We start from the raw sequence: 20,416 nt of genomic DNA on the forward strand, positions 1-20,416 counted from the left end.
ACACTGAACTGTGTATCTTACAGTATCTTGTAATCCACACAGAAGATAATAAAACCAGAGTGTATAATATTACTTTTTTTTTCATCTACCTGTTTTGCTGAAAATAAATAAATGCAAACCAGGTATGACACACCGACAAACTCGAATAAATATTTGCTCAGTAACACACTCATAAAGCAGCTGTGACGTTCGCGGACATTTTTATGTTTTGGTGCAATCATTTAGTGTGCAGCTTTCCTCTGGTTAATGCTTTCGAAATAAAGTGTTTTAGTCAGTGTGTGGCCCCGAGAAATGAGTTTTTATCCGGGGCAGAGGTAACTAACACATTCATACCCGGTGACACCTTTATCTATCTGAAATCTAAAAGCGTGCATAAAGCGTACAGGGTTAACTTAAAGCGCTGGCGTCCGAGATTAGCCAAGCTAAGCTAAGCTAGTGCCACAAGTCAAACTATTATCGTGTTATCCGAAAGCGTTATGGTTGCATAATGAATGACACCATACACTCACACAGAGAGAGGGGGACCTTAAATTCCTTTTAAAACTCCTACTAATCACACTGCTGCGCCAGCCAAAGGAAGCTCGACTTTAGAGGAAGCTCCAAACATTTCAAGGCTGGAGCGTGTGCGGGACTTGACGTGACGCTATAGTGGGACTGGCTTTTTCTCCACTCTGCCTGCATTCATAAACGGATATGATAAACCAGCTCTGAATGCACCGGAGCAGCGACAAAAGTCAGCTCTGACCATGGCGGAAGACGACGACGCTAAGATACGGATTTTACAGAGCCTGCGGGGTAAAATATGTAAGTGAACCGACGTTTTGAGAGTCTGGCACAGTGTGAGGGGGGGAAGGAGGTCGAGAGCTGTGAGACGGAGACCGGGAGGGGTGCGGTGTGCTATCAACAGTCGACAGAGTGAAGGCAGAGACAGGCGAGCTGGTTCGTCTGCTGGCTGGTGCCTAACGTCAAGCTAGCCTAGCATGCTAGTAGAGGCTACTAGCTTGTTGTGAATGCATTCATTCATCGCGCAGAGCCTCGCCGCCACCATTTAATACCCCTGAGCCTATTTTGAAACTGTGACTTTTATTTTTATTCGTATTATTTTTTATGGCAGCTTGAAGCCAAGTTAAATCAGCGTCGGGTTAGCTACTACCACCAGCCTCTTCAGTCAGTCGTCACCAAGCTAGGAGCCCATTCAGCTATTCTCACTGCAGGCATCTACCAGTCAGGCAACTCTAATGCTAAATATTAGACGGCAATAACGTTATTTCCAGCTACAGCACAGATTTTAAACGCACATCGGATTTAAAGGCAGCAAAGCCCTTTAAAGTTTCACGTTAGTTGCTCATTTTTAGCCGGACACCAACCGTAACTTAACTGGGAACCACTAACTTATTTTTGCTAATAAATCCAGTATTGTTTATTGGCGTTAAAATAAAAATAAACCTTTTTTTGAAGCCATTTCTGCGGTTTGAAATGCATGTGGAGGCTGTCGTCATAAAAAAGATTATCGTGTCATCAAGTGCCACTAAATTACTGATTGAAAAATAGATGATTGTTCCTTAAAAAATAAATAAAAATAACATCGTAGTTACTTAAATGCCACAATCATCCCGTTTTGGTCAAACGTCCAAATTGGAAATCCCGACTTTAAAGTAAAATACCTCAGCAGAGCCTCGGTGTCCTCTCCTCGCGGGTCAGCTCCTGTGTGGGGGTATCTGCCTGATGGATTTATCGTTTTGTTTTCTACGGCTTCTCTCTACGAGCGTTTTAACCACCTTTTTAATGTTTTAAACGTTACGCAAGTAGATTCCTTCATCGCAAGTTTTTGGTTTTAGACAACAGGGTACTGCATATGGTGCTGTAGATTTGCTTATTTTCAGTGTTAATACCCATTCATTAGCCTTCATCCGCTTCCCCACCATCCTGTCTCCGTCTTCAGGTTTCGTTTTGTGTGTGGCACTGCTTCTATTAATCACATGAAATTTAACTGACTGGTTAAATGAATGTATTTGTATTTAATGAGAGCAATATTTATTACTGCTGTATTACTGAAATTATGTCGTGTGTTCATTCTTTTTAATAGCCACTCGAGATGCATTTTCAGTTTCCAAATTGATAGTAGGCACTCATGAGTAATGGGTGAAATGGTGTGTATTTACTGTAAGACGAGTATAGGCCAGCTACCATGTAATGCTTGTATTGCTAGGAACACAATAGGAAGACAAATGTCAGTTTCACTACTATGAATTAATGAAAAAACAGTAAGCAGAACAAAATAGAGGAACTATCATGGCATGTAACTCACTTTGCAGTCTTGCGAAACTCCATTCTTCCTCGTTCACACTTTGTCCTTTTTCCTTTAGCCTACTTCAGTGGAGGTGGCATTGTGTGAAGATGTGTTTATTGTGACAAAAAAATTTCCAGTGTACTTTCATCTGTGTCCTTGCTTGTTTGATTCTCATATTAAAGGTCCTAGGGCTCACTCACCCTTTAGGTCGTGGTTTCTTTTCACAGGGAGACACGCTTCTGTTGTAGTGAAAATGCTATGAAAGGGCAAAGATAGATCAAGTGATGCCTTATGTGTTTGTCTTTTTTTTCTTCTTTTGCATATGTGCTTCTGTGCCCTACTCCCACCACGACATCCTGGTCCAAGTTTAGTGACAGCTTGACCCTTTTCACTGGCCATTCCTAAGATTAGACACAAACTGCTATTAATAACTTGTTAAAAAGCTGATCTCACTGGCAGCTTTTCTTAATTAGGTCCCTACCTGGGCTTAGAGTACCGGTCAACAGCTAGAGGGCTAATTTAGACCATCATGACCCCTCTAATCCAGTAAATAGCCTAAATATGTTACATTGTGAAGTTATTTATAGTGCTGTATTTTTGGTAACAATTAGCTGTACTGGAAATCAGCTTTACCCTATGTGGCGCAGCTTTTGTGAATTGTTTAGATATGTTGTACTAAAACTCCATGATATGTAATCTGAGCCTGCCTGCAATGATATGGAAGTAGTGTGTTACAAAGGTGTTTGTCATTTGTGAATCAGCGCTGTGCTGTCACCATTGGTTCTGCTGAGGAAGTCGATGTTTCATGTTTTTAACCACATTTGAGCGTCAAGTCTACTTCAGCTACATCCGCTCTGCAGCCTACCCTGGCAACTGGCAGGAGTCTGTGTCCCCCGAATGAACAGGGGATGATGAACATCAAAGCAGAATTTTAAAAGTGTGCTGAAAACGACTGCAATCATAAATCTTCTATTAATTTAGGATTCCTGTGTGCTAAGTCGAGCAAATCAAATCACTTTAATGTAAACATAACGATTTTTTTGCTTGTTTCTTAGAAGTAGCTGCAAAATTAAAAGCTCATTATTAATTATCAGACTGAAGATGTATTATTTAGAGGTCCAAACCTTAAGCTTAATTATATTATCACATACATGGACTTATCACTAAAATTCTGATATACAATTGTAAACCAAAAGAGCTACAGAGGTGAAGAAATATTACTGATATTGCTACTTGTGTTGAAGGCAGCTTTTTTTAATTAATAGATTTTTTTTAAAAAAATATTTTTGTTATAATGCTAGGATGCTAATGATGTTCTGTTTGCTGCAGGTGAAGCTAAAAACCTGGGTTCTGTCTCGGGTCCAAATCGACAAAGGGATCTCTGTACTTTTTGCACCATAAGTCTGGATCAAGAGGAGGTGTTCCGCACTAAGGTGTTTGACAAGAGCGTCTGGTAAGCAGGATAATCTTGTACTAATATGCTGATTACAGCTGCAAATCCCAATGCCTTTTTGTCTTCTCTTTTTCAGTTAGGGTTGCAGTTTGGCACTTGTTACTGTGACATCATGTTGTGATTAGGTTAAACATTACTTGTATTAGTTTCATAAATATTAGTTACACATGTAGGCTTCAGTTAAATGCAACTACATAATCATTATGGCTGCGTGAACGCCGAGGTGGGAGACGGCTAAACATTAAGTTGACTAGATGCAGCTAAAGGAACTTAAGAGACTTTTTTCTGATAGATTGTGCAGATTTTTTGTCTTTGCACTGATGTAGAGTACAGATGAGCTTTTTTTTCTAGTCCGCAGTGTCATTAAATCATTATAGATATTTATTAAACCTTTATTAATATAAACGTAGAATTGAAAGAGATCACAGTAGCTGCATCACAGATTTTGTGGAAGTCCAATAAAAATATGTGAAATGGTAGATGTGAAAGGTGTGAAAAATCTATTCTTACTCACACACATTGATAGACTTGTCACCTATAAAAGAAAGTTATGTTTCCTGATCATTGCAACACTTCAAAATGTCAACTTTTTCTTGAGAAAATAATGTCTTTCTTTTACAAGTAATGCTGGCTATTCAAGAAATCCAAACATTATCTGTTTCGGGTTTAGTATTTTAGTTTTGGTGTTTCCGCCTCACTGTAAACATTTTAACATAGAAAAAAAATCTTTCTTTGGTTCATTATGTGCAGTATAAAATTCCTTTCCATCAAATAAAAAAAGCTCTTCTCCAGCTACTGTGTATCATTAGATATTGAATACGTCCTGGTTGACTTTTCATCTTTTTCAGTCTGGTAAATGTCTTTGTTTTAAGTCAGTGTTTTACACCATGATATTTGTCCTTAAAATGATTATTAAGATAATATGGAGACTTATGTTTTGGAGCCAATTTTAATTATTCAGCTATGCTGTCTTGGTGAGTACGAGCCACGTGTACAAATACTAGGCATTTATTTGTGGGGTAAAAGTTTAGACTGCTTACTTTGCATGTCTAGAGTCATTAAGAACATTACATTTGGCTGCTGTTACTTGTGTTTTCATATTTTAAGTTTTTCCTTTTTTCTTTTTTTTGTTTGTTTTAAAAAATAATTTCATAAAATAAAAAAATCTCCTTTTGATCAGATTTTATATGGACAGAGTCATACTGTCTTTCATGGATGAAATGCAGTCTTTCGAATACCTAGAAGCTGTTGAAACATGACTCAGAGCTGTGTGTGTGTGTTCGGTTCCCTTTAAGCTGGGAAATGTTGTGTGATTCTGAGTGAAATGAGACATTATGCCATAGTTACATGTTCACAGCCAGTTCAGAGAAAGGTGTGGATATTATGAAACCTTTAAGGGTTTTTTTCTATATTGCTGCACATTTAACTTTAAACATAGTCCTGCCCTCTTTAGGCATTTCATAACTGTTCTTTTTTTTCTTTTTTCCCTCTTTCTCCTGGTTTTTTTAGTGCAGTTCAACAACAGTTTTAGAGGCTTCTTCCTCTGTCACTCTCAGCTGCACGAGTCCACTATTTATCGCATCTTAATCTATATGGGTATGCGCTCTGTTTGACTCATGCCTGGTGTGTATGTGCTCCAGCCTTCGGGTTTTAATAACTATGATTGCTCCCTTTTGTGGTCAAGTGGCTTTCTCACTTTACTTGGAAACTAGGATGACAGCAGAGACAAGTGGGTGTATGGGTGGGTTACGGTAAATAGTTCTCTGATGTTAAAGAAGATATGTGGGTGTAAATTGGATTGGCTGGCCAAGCCCAAGGTGGAAGTGTTGAGAAAGATTACATCATTCAAGATGCATTAATGGACTGTGTGGCATTTGCATGTTCTCCCTGTGTGTGCCTGGCTTTTCTTGGTACTCCGACTTCCTCCCACAGTCCAATTTTGAAAGTGGCTAAAGTGACTGAGAATGTAAGCCCATGCTAGCCCTATGAAAGACTGGCAACGTGTCCATTGTGTATCCTGCGTCTAAGTCCTATGACAGCTGGTATGGGTAGGTGAAAAGATTCCTACTTTATAGAGGCGTCAGACAGATTAAAGAGCTACACATTAATAAATATTGATACATATGTGATTGTTTACAAGTCTTATTTTCAGTTCCTTTTTTTAATGAGGAAATATCATTGTAAATTTAATTTATTAAGCCATAAATACACCAACAAGCTCTACACACACTTCTGAGAGCTACTTATTTACAATGTGTTTATAATTGGCCTATCTATACCTAAAGCAAGTGTATATCTACTGAATACACTAAATGCCGGCTGTCAATTAGTGCGCTATTACGTTTGTTTTGTTTTTTCTCAAAGCGTTGTCGGCTTCAATCTCAGTAAATCTAAAAGAGAAGGACTGCATTTTTACTTGAACATGTGGACAGTTTATCTAGCCAAGTACTGTTCAGTCTGTTTAGGGACAGGTGGGCAGGCAGCACATATTAAGGTAGCGTTTAACCTACAGTCTGCTAGCTGTTTGGCTCAAAGTCTTGGTCACGAGGCAGCTGAGTGGCAGAGATATTCTGACCTTCTCTCCATCCCCCCCAGTTTCTAAGGGGCAGTCAATCCTGTGGTGAATAAGGCATTTGACTGTAAGAGTGAATATGTTGTCTGTGTGATATCCCAGCAGTGTGCTACAAGGCTCTACAGGGTGTACTTGGCATTTTGTAATGGGATGACTATTGCAGAATACAGTATTGTGCAGAGGTCCGGAGCCACCCTTCATTTCTTTATATTTTGCTAGGAAAATAGGAAATGGGTGCAGCGTTTTACTGAAATGTGCAAACATGCATTGAAATACAATAAGGCAAAAAAAATTGTTTGTACAATTCTAACAAGCTTGAAAGTCAGTCTTTGGTATGACCACCTTTATTTTTCAACACAGTCTGAACTCTCTTAGGCAGCTTTCTTATAATTTAAGTAGTCTTCAGGAATAGTTTTCCAGGCTTCCTGAAGGACATTCAAAGCTCTTCTTTGGATATTGGCTGACTTGCTCTGTTCTGTCAAGATGATCCCACTTTGCTCTTTGACAGTGTCCCACTGTGTGTTTTTTCTGTCCAGGTATGCTATTACTGCATTGCCAGGGCGTTTGGGATCATTGTCATGATGAAAAATAAAACTGGTGTCAATGAGATGCTTTCTAGATGGTATTGAATGGTGGTTTACATTTGATGGAACTTTTCTAAGTTCATAATTCCATCAATTTTGACATGGTCCCTTCCTAATTCTTAAAGACATGAATTTCAGATACTGGTCGTCTGTTCTAGATGTTGTTTTTTTGTTTTTGTTTTGTTTAAGGCGTGCCACTTCTTCTTTTGTCTTCCACTTGTTGAGATTCCTCAAATTTTTTTTAAGAACACTGTACACCATAACAAGATGTGCTAAATTTTCAGCTAATAGCTCTGTGGGAATCACCTTTTTGATTCAAAAATACTTTTTAAGTTAAACTGTGTTGTCTTTTGGTATTTTTCTGTAGACGCAACTAAAGAAATGAGAACAAATTATTTGTTTTGTAACAGACTGCCAGTAACAGAGTGCCTAAAGATACAATTTAAAACTGGTTTGTTCAAGTTGTCTGTTATGTGTAGACACAACACTGGTTCATTCCTTGAGTTAGGTGCCTTTTTATATTAGTCGTGAGTAGGTTATGATTCATAGGTCAGTGTTAAGTAGGTTTACAAACATAAAAACATTACTCTGAAAGTCATCGGGAAGGAGGACTAGACTGAAAATTTGTGAAAAAGCAGCTAATGTCCAAAGAAAAGCTCTGAAACATTGTCAGAGAACCTGGAAAATTAATTCTCAAGACCATTTAAAAAAAAAAATAAAAATATTTGAGAAAGTCTGGCAGCTTGGAAACAGAAATTTAAAAGAAATGAGGGCTGGCTCAAGACTTTTGCACAGTACTGCATTTCTCTGGTTGCAGCATTGGGCATACATGCAGAATTGTATCTAAAATACTCAGTTGACAATGTAACGCATTGTTCTGTGATCTCAGCTATTTGCATTTTTGCATTTTAGCTCTTTGCATTTTACTCTTATAGCTTACTTGTGTCACAGTTTTTACATTAATTTTTAAAATGTAATTTATGGAAGACACAGGAATATAATGCAAGAGGGGAAAAAATACATAGATTTAGATTTTTCTTAATAAAGTTAAACTGTATGTTCAGGAAATCAGGAGAAAACTGGTAAAAGTGACAGATTTAAACCTACAAGATATCAAGAACATTCCCCTCAGCCACGATGAGTCATAAGGGCACCCTGTGTCGTCCACCTTCTGCTCAACCAGTTCATTTCCCAGTATTTTAACAAATCCTGGCGGTGTTTATGACAGTCATGTGATATTATTACGCTTATGTCCTAACACAACACCATGTTACATGTACTCAATAACTGCCCATTATTAAAATTACTACTTAACCTAGAAAAATAACCCCAACCATGTTTCCACGGCACACACATGCACACTTGCTAGATAAAGAGATTTATTCTATGGAGGAATAAACTTAATAATCAACATCTACATGCATATTTTTTTGCATTGTTGGTGAGCAAAATATAATATTAATAACTAGGAATGCACCAATTTGCCATTTTTATTTTATTTTTTACTCCATGATTGTATGAAGTATGAATCCAATACAGTATAAAATCAATAAAGCTGCAATTTTTAGACTGTACGTGACAAATGGATGCAAGTAAAAACTGGTTTTTACATTATTAACCAACCTATTGGTGCCCATTTAATAAAAGCTCAGCATAAAAGTCTCTACCGCTTTTTTTTTCTGTCATTCATGGTGACAGTATTTTTTTTTTTTCTTTATCTCATCCTCTGTTCTATTTTAGCGTCCCCCTCCCCACAACCACCGAGCAGATGAGCGATATATAAAATGATGCTGATGCAATGATAATGTGCAATAAAAGCTTTAAAACCAACTTAACAAACAGGAAATGGAAGAAAGGGAAAGTCGTCAACTGTAGTTGACTGCTGTTTGTCAATAAATCATAAGTAAAACATAAGCTACTACAGCAGTTAGCAGATTTGAAATTGTTCCAAAGTGCTGACTCGTTATTCTTATGTCCATTCATGCTGCTAACTCTTTGTCGATCAAAGTATACCCTCTGGGTTTACCAATGCATTGCCACTGATGTGTGACGTAGTAAACATTAACAATACCCAGAACTCAATAGATCAGCCTGTTGTCACATATACCAGTGCAGCTGTGCAAGTCAGCTTTGGTCCTATAGCAACTGTCAGGTTTTGAATGTTTGGTCTTGTTTTAATGTGTAACATTTCTGCGTTCACAGTGATATCAAAGTTTGTCTTTAGTTATTTTGAGTTGACACCCATAATGGCAAGAATTGCATAAGTGAGAGATTTTTAGACTGAAAAGTGAAACACAAACTGTTTCAGCCATAGAAAAAAGAAAATGCATCCCCTTTAAATTCTTAGATTTTGCATATCAGGGCATAATAAAAATAATCTGGTGCTTGGTAGGTCTTCAAATTGGGTAAATGCAACCTAAAGTCAACTAGAAAACATGACATGTTACACAAACAGATACCTAACAAAACCTAAGCTAAAATGCAGAAACAGTGTGTGTGGGAAAAACACTAAGTACACTCTATGATTCAGTAGCTTCTAGAACTACTTTTAGCAGTAAGTTGAAGTCATCATTTTCTGTATGACTTTATCTGTCTTACAGAAAACGATCGCACCCTCTCTTTACGCTGTTGCTTCAGTTCATTGAGGTTTGTGGGCATTCGTTTATGCACAGCTCTCTGTTTCATCCGGGTTGAGGTCTGGACTCTGACTGGGCCATTGCAACACCTCGATTCTTTTCTTTTTCAGCATTTCTACTGCGCATCTGCTGCTGTGCTTGGATCATTGTCCTGTTGCACAACCCAGTTTCACGACATTATTTCATCTGGGATTAATCAAGAAGTCTGAATCGGAATCAACCAAGCTCTCGCTGTCTGATGGTCTCACATTTGACTCTGGAATACTTTAGTACAGTGGTCCCCAACCCCCGGGCCTTGGACCGGTACCGGTCCGTGAGTCGTTTGGTACCGGGCCCGCGAGAGTTGAGGCTCAGGTGTGAAATGTATGGTTTTCAAGGTTTTTATCGGTTTTCAGCGTTATTTTGTTATTGTTTTTGTCGTTAACTCGTTTTTCCTGGGTCTTTTCACGTGTGTTATGAATAAATCTTCTTTTTTTCGGTACCGGTACTAGTTTTATTTTGTTGTATTTATCCGCGACACCTTAAAGGCCGGTCCGTGAAAATATTGTCAAAATATTGTCGGGCATAAACCGGTCTGTGGCGCAAAAAAGGTTGGGGACCGCTGCTTTAGTATACAGAGGAGTTCATGGTTGACCCAGTGACCTGTAGCTCTAAAACAAGCTGCAATCATTAGCCCTCCTCCACCATGCTTGACAGTTGTTGTGAGGTGTTAACGCTGATATGCTGTGTTTTCACCATGCGTGCCAATGTAGTTTTGCAAACCTTGCCACCATCTTCTCATCTTTCCCCTGAAAATCTTTCCAAATAAGCTATACTTGTTCATTCTTTTTCCAAATTGTACTGTCACAAACTGTAGCATTTGTCCTGTTGCCTAAGAACTGTAGAGTCTGACATGTAGCTCTTTGGTTTTTTGCAGTCTCTGAGCATCGCACAGTCTGTTTTTAAGGTGAATTTGCCCAAATGTCCACTCCTAGGAAGACTGGCAACTGCCTTTTTATGGTTTCCACAGTGAGAAATGATCTTTTAAATGGCAGAATGATGGTCTTGTAACCCTTCCCAGATTGTGGAAGAGAAGTAACAGTTGCTTTGAGACAGTTGCTGATGTCTCTCATTCTTGGCATTGTGTATACACACCTGAATGTTCAAGTACGTCTGCTTACATAGAGGTGCTCACACTTGCTGATGATCATTTAATCAAGTGCATTTGATTAACTGATCATCAGGCTGCTACTTGCATAGAAACAGTACTTAATTTTATTTATTTGTTACAAAATACTTCTGCGTTTTGTAATTCCTGTCAAATAAATATTGAAATGGTGCATTGCAGGTCAGTTTACCTCACAGTAGAACCTTTGACCACTGACTATACTCATTCTCGCTTGTTCCCTTTTCTACCAAAAGAGATAACCTTGTTAGCTAATTTAGACCTCTCCCTTTTACAGCCCTTTCTACGGAGAGGACTTCTACTTTGAGATCCCACGCCCATTTCAGTGTTTATCCTTCTATGTTTATGCCAAGAGTGTTTTCCAAAGGGACCTACCTGTTGGTGAGTAACATTTAAGAGGGCAAGCAAGTATATTTTCTCATCTCGATGAATGTGTTGATTTTTAACGTGCGTGTGTGTGGGTTTGTGTTGCTTTCTCTTTTAGGCAAGGTGTCCATCCGGAAGGATGACCTATGTAAATACAGTGGGAAGGAGCACTGGTTTAGCCTTCAAACAGTAGATCCTAATTCAGAAGTCCAGGTAATTTCTAGGAAAGCTGATGACTCACAAATGTAAAAATTTGACCCTGCTGTACATCTCGCCCTTTTTTTACTGTAAGGTTACTCGTACTGCATAAAGTTCCACTCGCTTGGTCATCAGCACAGCACAGTTAATGATGATAGTCTTTTACAGCTCACAGTACCCCAACATAGCGAGCAGGAAATCTGCTCGCACGTAGTCAGAAATTTGCATGCAGATAAGATCATTTCCATGTCAAAATAAGGCTTAATAACCTTACAAACTCAACTCTTCTCACTAACAGTCCTACGGATGTCACCATCCCCTGCTCAAAAAACACACTGTCCGAGTCTTTTTGCATGGAAATAGAAAAGCAATACGCAAGTGTCAAGTTTATTAGTGGCAGACTCTTAATGTCATCGCACGATGGCGGCTGAAAAAAGGCAATGTTTGTGGCACAGAAGTAAAGACATTTGTCTAACTGCACATTTAACCTGTTTAATAGACAGCAAGTAGCTTTTTAACCAACACCACCAGAAAAATATAATTGCTTCCATAACTGATACTATTTTCCCCCACTTGTTATAAAAGTAATTGTTCTAGCCATCTTCATGATTTAGACCAAAAGTCTTAAAATTTGTATTTGAAATGTAAGCACAATTTGAAAAGAGTAATTTCAAGTCTTTTCTCCTGCACATTTATATGATGTATAATTAAGAATGCATGCACACGAGGAGAAAGCTGTTGCTAAAAATGATCCTGGACTAAAATACTTTATCGACTTATCAGGTGTTTTCGGTCCATCGTCTTACATTTTTTGTTTTCCAGCATTTTATTTTTATCATTTTTTTTTTCATGAGTGCAGTTCTAGTTTCTGTCACATATAGGGCATATATGTGGGCTGCTGTGTTTCAACTGTACATCACTATCTTTGATCAGATAGTTTTTGTGGCGTGCTTGTATTGGGTGCAACTATAGCACACTACCACTTCTGTGCTGCTGCAGCTAACATGTTGACTCTAGCTGCCATTAGCCCACGCCAAGACTATTCTGGGTATGTGCCGCTACACTGATTCACTCACAAGTAGACACTTTCAACAGCAAAGTTACATCAGTGAGCAATGGAGGTGTTGTTTCAGTACCTCTCTGGTTTGATTTGCAGCCAAACAGGGGGGCTGTGTGAACACCCTGCGAGCAGTATTAATTTTAGGTAACCTGCTCAGTTAATAGGGGTCACAGCTGGAACGTGAGCGTTAATTTGGTGAGGATGCTGGTTCATTTGGACGTATATTGGCTTAAAGGCCTGTGCTGCATGAGAAAGGAGTACTTGCCATCTCAGCCAAGTGCTGAATTGCAGAGACGGAGTGCAAGTGTGGGGGCGTTTTGTTTAGCTCACCCTCTGTTGCTCACTCTCTCACTCTGTATCTCTCTCTCTCTCGTTCTCTCTGACACTTCCGAAGGCAAGACCGGCAGCCTTCACCACATCCGACCCCCCTAAAGATCTTTATGAGTGATTTTGAACATTTTTTTTTCTTTACATTTTTAAAATTCACAGCTGTTGTGGCTCTTGTCACTCTCCTGGTTCTCCCATTAACCTAAATCAAGATAGAGTATGAGGTGGAGCAGGACTGCAGGTCTTGGAGAATAAGCAGAACCCATTTTGAAATATGACAGCGAGAGAAATGTGCAACTTGGTAACAAATAAACATGGTGTTCAAAAGTATCGCATATCATCAGTACTGCAAGCCACATTTTTATCTTGTTTACGGCCTATGTAACTTTTGTGCCTTCACTAAAGACTGTAGACTCATGGCCTGAGTAATGTGTAACTTCTTAGAACGTCTCCTCTCCTCATGGTCAACAGGGCAAGGTTCACCTGGAGATGCGATTGAGTGAAGTGATCACAGAGAACGGATCAACAGGCCAACACATATCAGTCCGGTGAGTTCTACGAGTCACTTGTTTCCTGTCAAGTGTGCTGTGAGTACAGTTAGTTTGAAACTTTGCAGGGAAATCATGACAGAACTCCAAAGCTTGAGTCAAGTGAGTATTTTCACTGGCTAAAGATCAAACCTTCACATTAAGCCCAGCAAAACAAGTCTCCAACATCAAAGGTGTTACGTGTATGTATATTTACATGCACGGTAAAAGTTTGAGTAATAGCGCACAGCATACAATCCGAAACTGACTGTCCACACTTCTCATTCTGAGCAACAACTTGTTTGAGAAAGAAATATGTTTAAAGTTGTTTTAAAAAAAAAAAAAAAAAAAAAAGTCATCATTGATAAAAGTTTCAGTATTGCTTGCTAATCTTGGGTCTCAGTAGCTTGTTTTTTGTGTGGTTTTAAGTGTGTCACAATATTCCTTTATCATTCACCTTTACTTCCGAGCTGTACATTTCACATCACACAGTTTTCACAAGCACAAACCGATATAAGGGCAGATAATGACGTGGGAGGATGTTGAGAGAGAGAGAGGGGAAAAAAAAGAAAGCGCCCATTGACAGATTAGGCTGAGCATGTAAATTTACACACACGTATGTGCATGTGTATGTCAGACCTCTTGCTGTTTACGTATGTTGTTTTGCACCCCCACCATTCATGCTTGGAGAGCAGGGTAATGAGAAGGAAGTGATGGCATCTGAGCAGGAAGCGTGCGCTTCTCACTCTGCAACCGCTGTGGTTTTCTGCTGCTGTCATTCAGTGTTTGAATCGGATTGTTTGCTTAAACCGTCGGCCTGCTCACTGTCACCTGTGCGTAATTGCTCTTGTTTTTCTCCATCGGGTCAACCAGACAAGTCCACGAAGGGCGTGAGGCTCATCGTCCTGTTGCAGGAAGATAATCGGAGCAAAGTTGCATCGCGTCGAGTTAAAAATGATGTAAGAGTGAGGCCTTAGGGAATATTGTTATGACAACCTTGAAGATGATACACAAACATCTTTACATTCAGCTGCTTGGCTTCTCCCTCCGGCCCCGCTTAGCATAGCAGGCTGAATTCATTCTTATTCTCTGCTGACTTGTGCTTAGCAGCCACATCCTGTTTAGACTGCTCACAGTGCCTGTTGTCACCTGAAACACCTGTTTTGTTTTTTTTAAAAAGATCCTTGTGTGACGCCAGTCAAACGTGAGGTCAGAGTTTCTAATGATCTGCTGTAATCTAGTTTAATAATCCAGTGCTACATTTAAATATAGTTCACGCTCCATGTTGTTTTTGTTTTTTCCAAAACAATACTATATAAACTTGGTTTGTAGTATGTGCTTGTCAGTTGAGTCTGATTCCTCTTTTGGTGCAGAGTCATTGACATCTAACATAACTAAGCAGGTTTGTGAAAAATAAATAGGGTGATGCAATGACATTTTTAATGATTATGTCTTTAAGCTTAATGTGCAAAAGCTTTTACGGTTTCTGTTTTGAAGAGGGGGTGTTTTTCTTATTGTTCCGGTAGTGCAAACCATACAAGGTTTAACACTAAAAGCATTTCCACTGAGGCGTCTGTTGAACCAACAAGAAATTATTTACCATTCAGGCACCCGCGGCACGGCATTAAAAGCTAATCTCTCCCAAGGTCTGGGTCACTTTAGGGCCTGTCAAAGTGTTACTGTGTGAAATATTGACGGTTTTGGTCCAAGGTGAGCAGCTCCTCAGTGTTTAGAAAGGTGGAATCACAAGATGTAACAAGAATGCTATAACGGTATAATATAGTTGCCTTTATTTTATTTTATTTCTCTTTTCTTGTGTTTTTATTCAGGATAATTGAGTGCAAGGAGCTGCCTTTGATCAGTGGGCAGAACTGTGACCCCTATGCTACCGTGTCACTTGTCGGACCTGCCAGGTAACTCTGAATTTCACGCAGATAACAAAATAAGTTCTTAGTGTGTTACAGAATATAGAAGTAGCTTGTTTGTTCCTTTTTTTTAGCTTTGTGTAATCACATAAGTAATGACCAATTTCCTGAAATAAACAGTGCACAGGTTTTCCACACTGCCTTTAAAACTACTGAGGAATATGTGCAGAAATATTGTGCAGTGTGACTTGAAGCGTAAGGTCCCTACATATATTCTCATCTTTAGGAGCACGCCCGGTCTAAACCAAGGTTGTTATGGTTAAAGCTAATTGTGGAAAAAGTTTGAAGTAGTTTTCTTTTTAACTAACTGTAAGAACATCGTGAACTTGCACAGCTGACTTATGTAAAATAAAGTACAAACAGACAACAAATGTCGTTAGTTTTAGTCTTTCTCAGCCTGCCTGAAGAGGCTTTGTCACACATATTTGAGATGTGGGAGTTATTATGGGGTTTTTTTGGTTTTTTTAGTTTCAGTTCATTTCCAGAGTGGATTTCTTTTCAGTTTAGTTTTTATTGTTTGAAAGTTTTTATTGGTTTCACTGTATTAGTCTGTTTGTTTGTTTGTTTTTAAACTATCATTGTATGGAGGAAATATGTAGGAAGATTTAGGAAAATCGGTGCAGGTATTAGAACTAAAAAAAAAAAACCAACACATCCATCAAAGCCTCCTTGGGAAATTGTTATTTTTTTATTTATTTTTTTGAGCCAAACTAAAAAATACTAAGACTAAGGATCTTTCCTCTAAATATTCTTTTGTTATTGAAAGTTCACAAAATTGTTTCATTTAATTTTAGGTAATTCTAATAACCTTCTGTGGGGCATTTTCAGCTTTTACAAGTTGTGCTTGCATTGTAATATTTGTTTGGACTTTCTTAAATCTTGCTCCTAGCAAGTACCCTCCATATTATTGGGGTCAGTTTGGCTCTGAAGCTAAAGCGGGTCATCTGCTAATCGTAAAGCATAAAGTGCTTAAGTAGAATAGAAAAGCACTTTAAAGGAACCAATCCATTGACTGTTCCATTATAAAGACTAGCACATGCCCATGCTACAGCATTGTATGGTGTATTTGTGCTGTTGGCAAACTGGTATATTTAATCTCATTGAGATTTTTTTTCCCAGTAGATGGTAAATAGACTGGTTCTTATGTAGTGCTTTTCTACTACCTGAGCACTCCAGGCTCTTTAAACAGCTTTCCTCATTCACCCATTCATACAAACACCTTTTTCTATGCTTTTTCTAAGTAAGTGCTTTCTATCGCTCAAGGATATTTGGCATGTTGACTGGAGCAGACAGGAATCGAACCACCAAGATGGGGTGGTAGATGTTGTTTTACATGCTGGAAATGGGGTGTTTTTAGCTAGATGCTTTCAAGGCTGTTATTAGGCATCTATAATTCAACTTTTGTGAATATAAAGTTGTTTTATTGAGTTGTTTTTGTCATGAATTAAAGTAATAGGATGCATGTTATAGATGCTAAAGGAAGGTCTTTTTAGTTGCTAGGCATGATGACATGATTTCTGATATAGTTGGGAACCTCGAGCAGCGTGAGCTGTACCTGCGTGCCAGGTTTAGTTGCTCAACACCTGATCGTGTAGGAGGAGCTCGCAGACAAAGAGCAAACACGCAGACAGAGATTTTGTGCTATTGTAAGATTAGAAAGACTGAAACTAATTAAAACTATCTGAAACAAACCACACCTCTTGAAACAAATACAATATCAAAATCAAAGACTCAGAACTAGACTCTGGTTTAAACAAATTTTTATTTTATTTTTTTAATGAATGTCATGAGTGAGCTGACTAAACTTTCCAAGAATACAAAGACTATGAGCTCAACTATGAGCATCCACTTACAATTTGCCACCATCGTGAACCTTGTTACAGATGGCAAGATTACATTTTAGTCATCTTAAGTCACTCCCTGACAGTGCGATAGGAGTCACATGCTTCTCTTCCCCTTTTCTTCTCAATGTATCCATAGCTGAATCCTTAAATTATCAGAGAAAATGGCATTCAGTTTCTGTAATGTCTCCCCTAAGGTCTGATCAGAAGAAAACAAAGGTAAAGAAGAAAACCAGCAACCCTCATTTTGAAGAGACCTTCTTCTTTGAGGTAAATCTTGTAACACATGTTACCACATCATAGGTTTCAAATGGTCTGTTGGTTACAGCAGATAATTGTATATATTAACCATGACATGTTCATCTGCAGGTCACACGGTCCTACTCTAGGAGGACTCAATTCAACGTGGAGGAGGAGGACATCGAAAAACTTGAGATCAAGTGCGTTTTGAAGGTTTTTTCCCCCCCTTTTGTGTGCGCTTTACGCTCTCTCGCTGTCTAACAGACACACACACATACATGTACACGCTTCCCCTTTATAGTCTTGACAAAAGAAGAAGAATTTCTTAACGACTTCAGATTTAAAAAAAACCCAAACAAAACTATTTTTATTTGGTGTATTCTGACTACTGATGGAGAGCCTCTGATTTCTGGTTAAGGATATGTGGGGCTTCCATCACAGTGGATTCATAGCTCACTGGGTAAGACTAGTCAGAGCTGAAGGTAAACACTCGTGCATGGTGTTGAGGTTTGGATTTGAGGTGGTGTCATTGCACACATTGTATGGTTTTTATGCACCAAGCAGGTAAGCACCGCTTAGTAGCGATTTTTCTTTTAAGCCCTTTTTGCCATATTTGAAGTGGGTGGTTGTTTTGTGCTGAACACAAAGAGCAACATTTATTTTGCCTTGCTACTTGTACATGTAGTTTGTAGTAACAGTTGTATATTTGCAGATGAAAAACATTCTTTCAGTCCACATCCTTTCCCCTTTTTTTGCAGAGTTGATTTGTGGAACAATGAGAATCTGGCTCAGGATGTTTTTCTGGGGGAAACACGGGTCCCTGTCAAGATCCTACAAAGCGACCACATTCACAAAGCCTGGTAAGGAGCAGACGGAAGTATCTCGCTATCTTTTAGGAATTTAAACATATTTATGCATACTTATTGAGCACTAGGCTGACAAATTTAGATTTTCTGTCCCCTTGTTTTGAAAATGGGTTTAAAGTGGAATCACCCCCCTTCAGGCACATGCCTGTAATAAAGACAGAGCATTTTCTTCCCATTTTAAATGGCAATACTGAGATAAAACTGAAATGTTCATGAGCTTTGGTTTACACCCCTATTACCTCCTGTTTACATAACTCCTAAAAGATTTTCCAAAATAGATTCAGAAGGGTCAGTTTTACCTATATGTGCTCGACTAAATCCAGCACAGTCTGTGCCTTTAAAAATTTACTACAGGGGGGGAAAAAAAACAAAAAAACATGATCATTAATCTGTCATGGCCTGATTACCTTCCTCTTTACCAAACAGGGTTTTTTTTTGTTTTTTGTTTTATTTATTTAAACACTGGAAGGTGGAGCCGCTGCCTTTGGTATTTCACTGTTCAGGAACCCAGTCTTGCATGTCTGTTTGCACTGTTGCATTTTCTTGCTTTTACAAGGTGATCTTAAAACTCTTCCTAGATTTCTCAGAGTTCAGCAGTTTTTCCACTGTGTGGGTGTTTTCCTTGCTTTGCGTCAGAGTAGGAGATGTGGGATTACGCCAGATAGCAGTTTGTTAGTAGATGAGGGCTTTGAGTCGAGTGCGTGGGTGGCTTATGCATGGTGGCAGTGCCTCATGTCCTGTTTTTATGCTGGAAATCGTCCATGTTGCATTCATAAAAAGTGTTGGGTACAGGTGATCTGTTAAAGTGTCTCTGTCTGTGTGCAGTGATTACAGATCAAGGGGATTACGGGCAAACCTGCAGTGACTGCAGGCCAACTCGACATTATAATGTTGTTTTACCCCACCTGTTGGCTTATGGAGAGATGTGCAGGCACTATGGGAGGAAGATTTATTGATCACTAGGCTGACTAATATGTTCTGAATCAAGGGTGGGGGAACTCCAAGCCTTCAGGGCCGTGTCCTGCAGGTTTTAGATATCGCCCTGGGTCAACACACCTGAATCAAATGAATGAACCTGAATTAGTTCATTACCAGGCCTCTGGAGAACTTCAAGACATGTTGAGGAAGTAATTTAAAAGCTGTTTTGGATCAAGGACTCCTCTAAAACCTGCAGGACACCAGCCTTTGAGGCCTGGAGTTCCCCCACCCCTCGTCTAAATGGATATTATAAAAAGACTTTTCCTCCCAAGTCCAGATTTTTGGTCATTTTGATCTTTTCTTTCTTAATTTAAATGTCAAAAAAACACCGATTAGCGGTTGAACAGCCTCACAAATTTAGATTTTCTTTCCCCTTGTTTTGAAAAAGGGGTTCAAAGTTAAATCATCCCTCATTTAGGCACATACCTGTAATAAAGACAGAAGCATTTTCTTAACATTTTAAATGCCTATGTCGAGATAAAGCTGAAATATTTGGTGTGCTTTGGTTTACACCCCTATACGCTGTTAAACAAGCCTAATGATTGAATTCCTCTTATTTTAAGTGAAAGCTGTTAGACCAGCAGGAAAGAATTGGCAGCGTAGCAAAGACGGCTGTTTAGTTGATATACTGTGATAAACAGGTGGGTATATCTGTACTGAGCAGCATTTAGAAACCTCTTTTTTTGGTTTTTCTCAGTTGTTGCTGTAAAATATCCTCTAGTTTATCGTCTTGCTTTGCAATCTATTTATCATGGTTTTGTCTTCCATTTCAAGATTTTATGCTCATTGCTTAAAACCTTTGTAAAGTGGACTTAAATCCTTTGTGATGCTGCATATTTACTGCACTATTCCTGATACTTACTCTATTTCATGTTTATAGTATATATATTTTCTGAAGATGCACCCATTGAACTTTTTTGGCTTATTTCAAATTTCCCTTTTTCCGATACCGGCATTTTCCACTTTCGATTTTCTTTCTAAAACCAGCACATACAAGCTAATCAGCTTTTATTCACTGATTTGTTTTTTTCTTAAATAGTAAAAGAAATTGTAAAACCCTTACAGTTTCTGCAGTAAGTTACAGGATCTTCTTTTGCTGAAACAACTGAGTATAAAGTTTTCTGCTACTGCAAAGAGGTGAAAATAAGTTTCTGTACCTGACATGTATAATCTTTCTAGACAAAAGCAGGGTCTAGTAGATTTATAGAACAAAATAAATGTCAGGTACCTCCGTCATTTTCCAATAAATTTATAACTTCACTAGATAACCGGAGATCAACTCTCGTCTCTTTTTCTTCCGTCTCCATAATGTTTCTCCTAACTGCTTTAATCGTTCTGCTCCTACCGAAGCTGCCGGCTCTTGGCTGGCTCTGACCTCTGGATAGGTT

The 20,416-nt window shown here is 38.7% G+C and overlaps 1 protein-coding gene across 1 annotated transcript in view; it reads left to right on the forward strand.

Moving 5' to 3' along the window:
- The first annotated feature begins 301 nt into the window (after positions 1-301).
- rasa2 (RAS p21 protein activator 2) overlaps positions 302-20,416 on the forward strand; it is a 30,732-nt gene continuing 10,617 nt past the window's right edge. The window contains exons 1-9 of the mRNA XM_084951302.1: positions 302-804; positions 3,620-3,743; positions 10,978-11,081; positions 11,185-11,279; positions 13,123-13,199; positions 15,008-15,091; positions 17,142-17,214; positions 17,314-17,384; positions 17,943-18,044. Of these exons, the coding sequence (XP_084807428.1) occupies positions 747-804; positions 3,620-3,743; positions 10,978-11,081; positions 11,185-11,279; positions 13,123-13,199; positions 15,008-15,091; positions 17,142-17,214; positions 17,314-17,384; positions 17,943-18,044 (788 nt within the window). The 5' untranslated portion in view covers positions 302-746. The remainder of the gene's footprint in view (positions 805-3,619; positions 3,744-10,977; positions 11,082-11,184; positions 11,280-13,122; positions 13,200-15,007; positions 15,092-17,141; positions 17,215-17,313; positions 17,385-17,942; positions 18,045-20,416) is intronic.

The sequence above is a fragment of the Perissodus microlepis genome, chromosome 14 (genome assembly GCF_051167445.1).
Source record: "Perissodus microlepis isolate ML-2025 ecotype Zambia chromosome 14, ASM5116744v1, whole genome shotgun sequence".
Classification (NCBI taxonomy): domain Eukaryota; kingdom Metazoa; phylum Chordata; class Actinopteri; order Cichliformes; family Cichlidae; genus Perissodus; species Perissodus microlepis.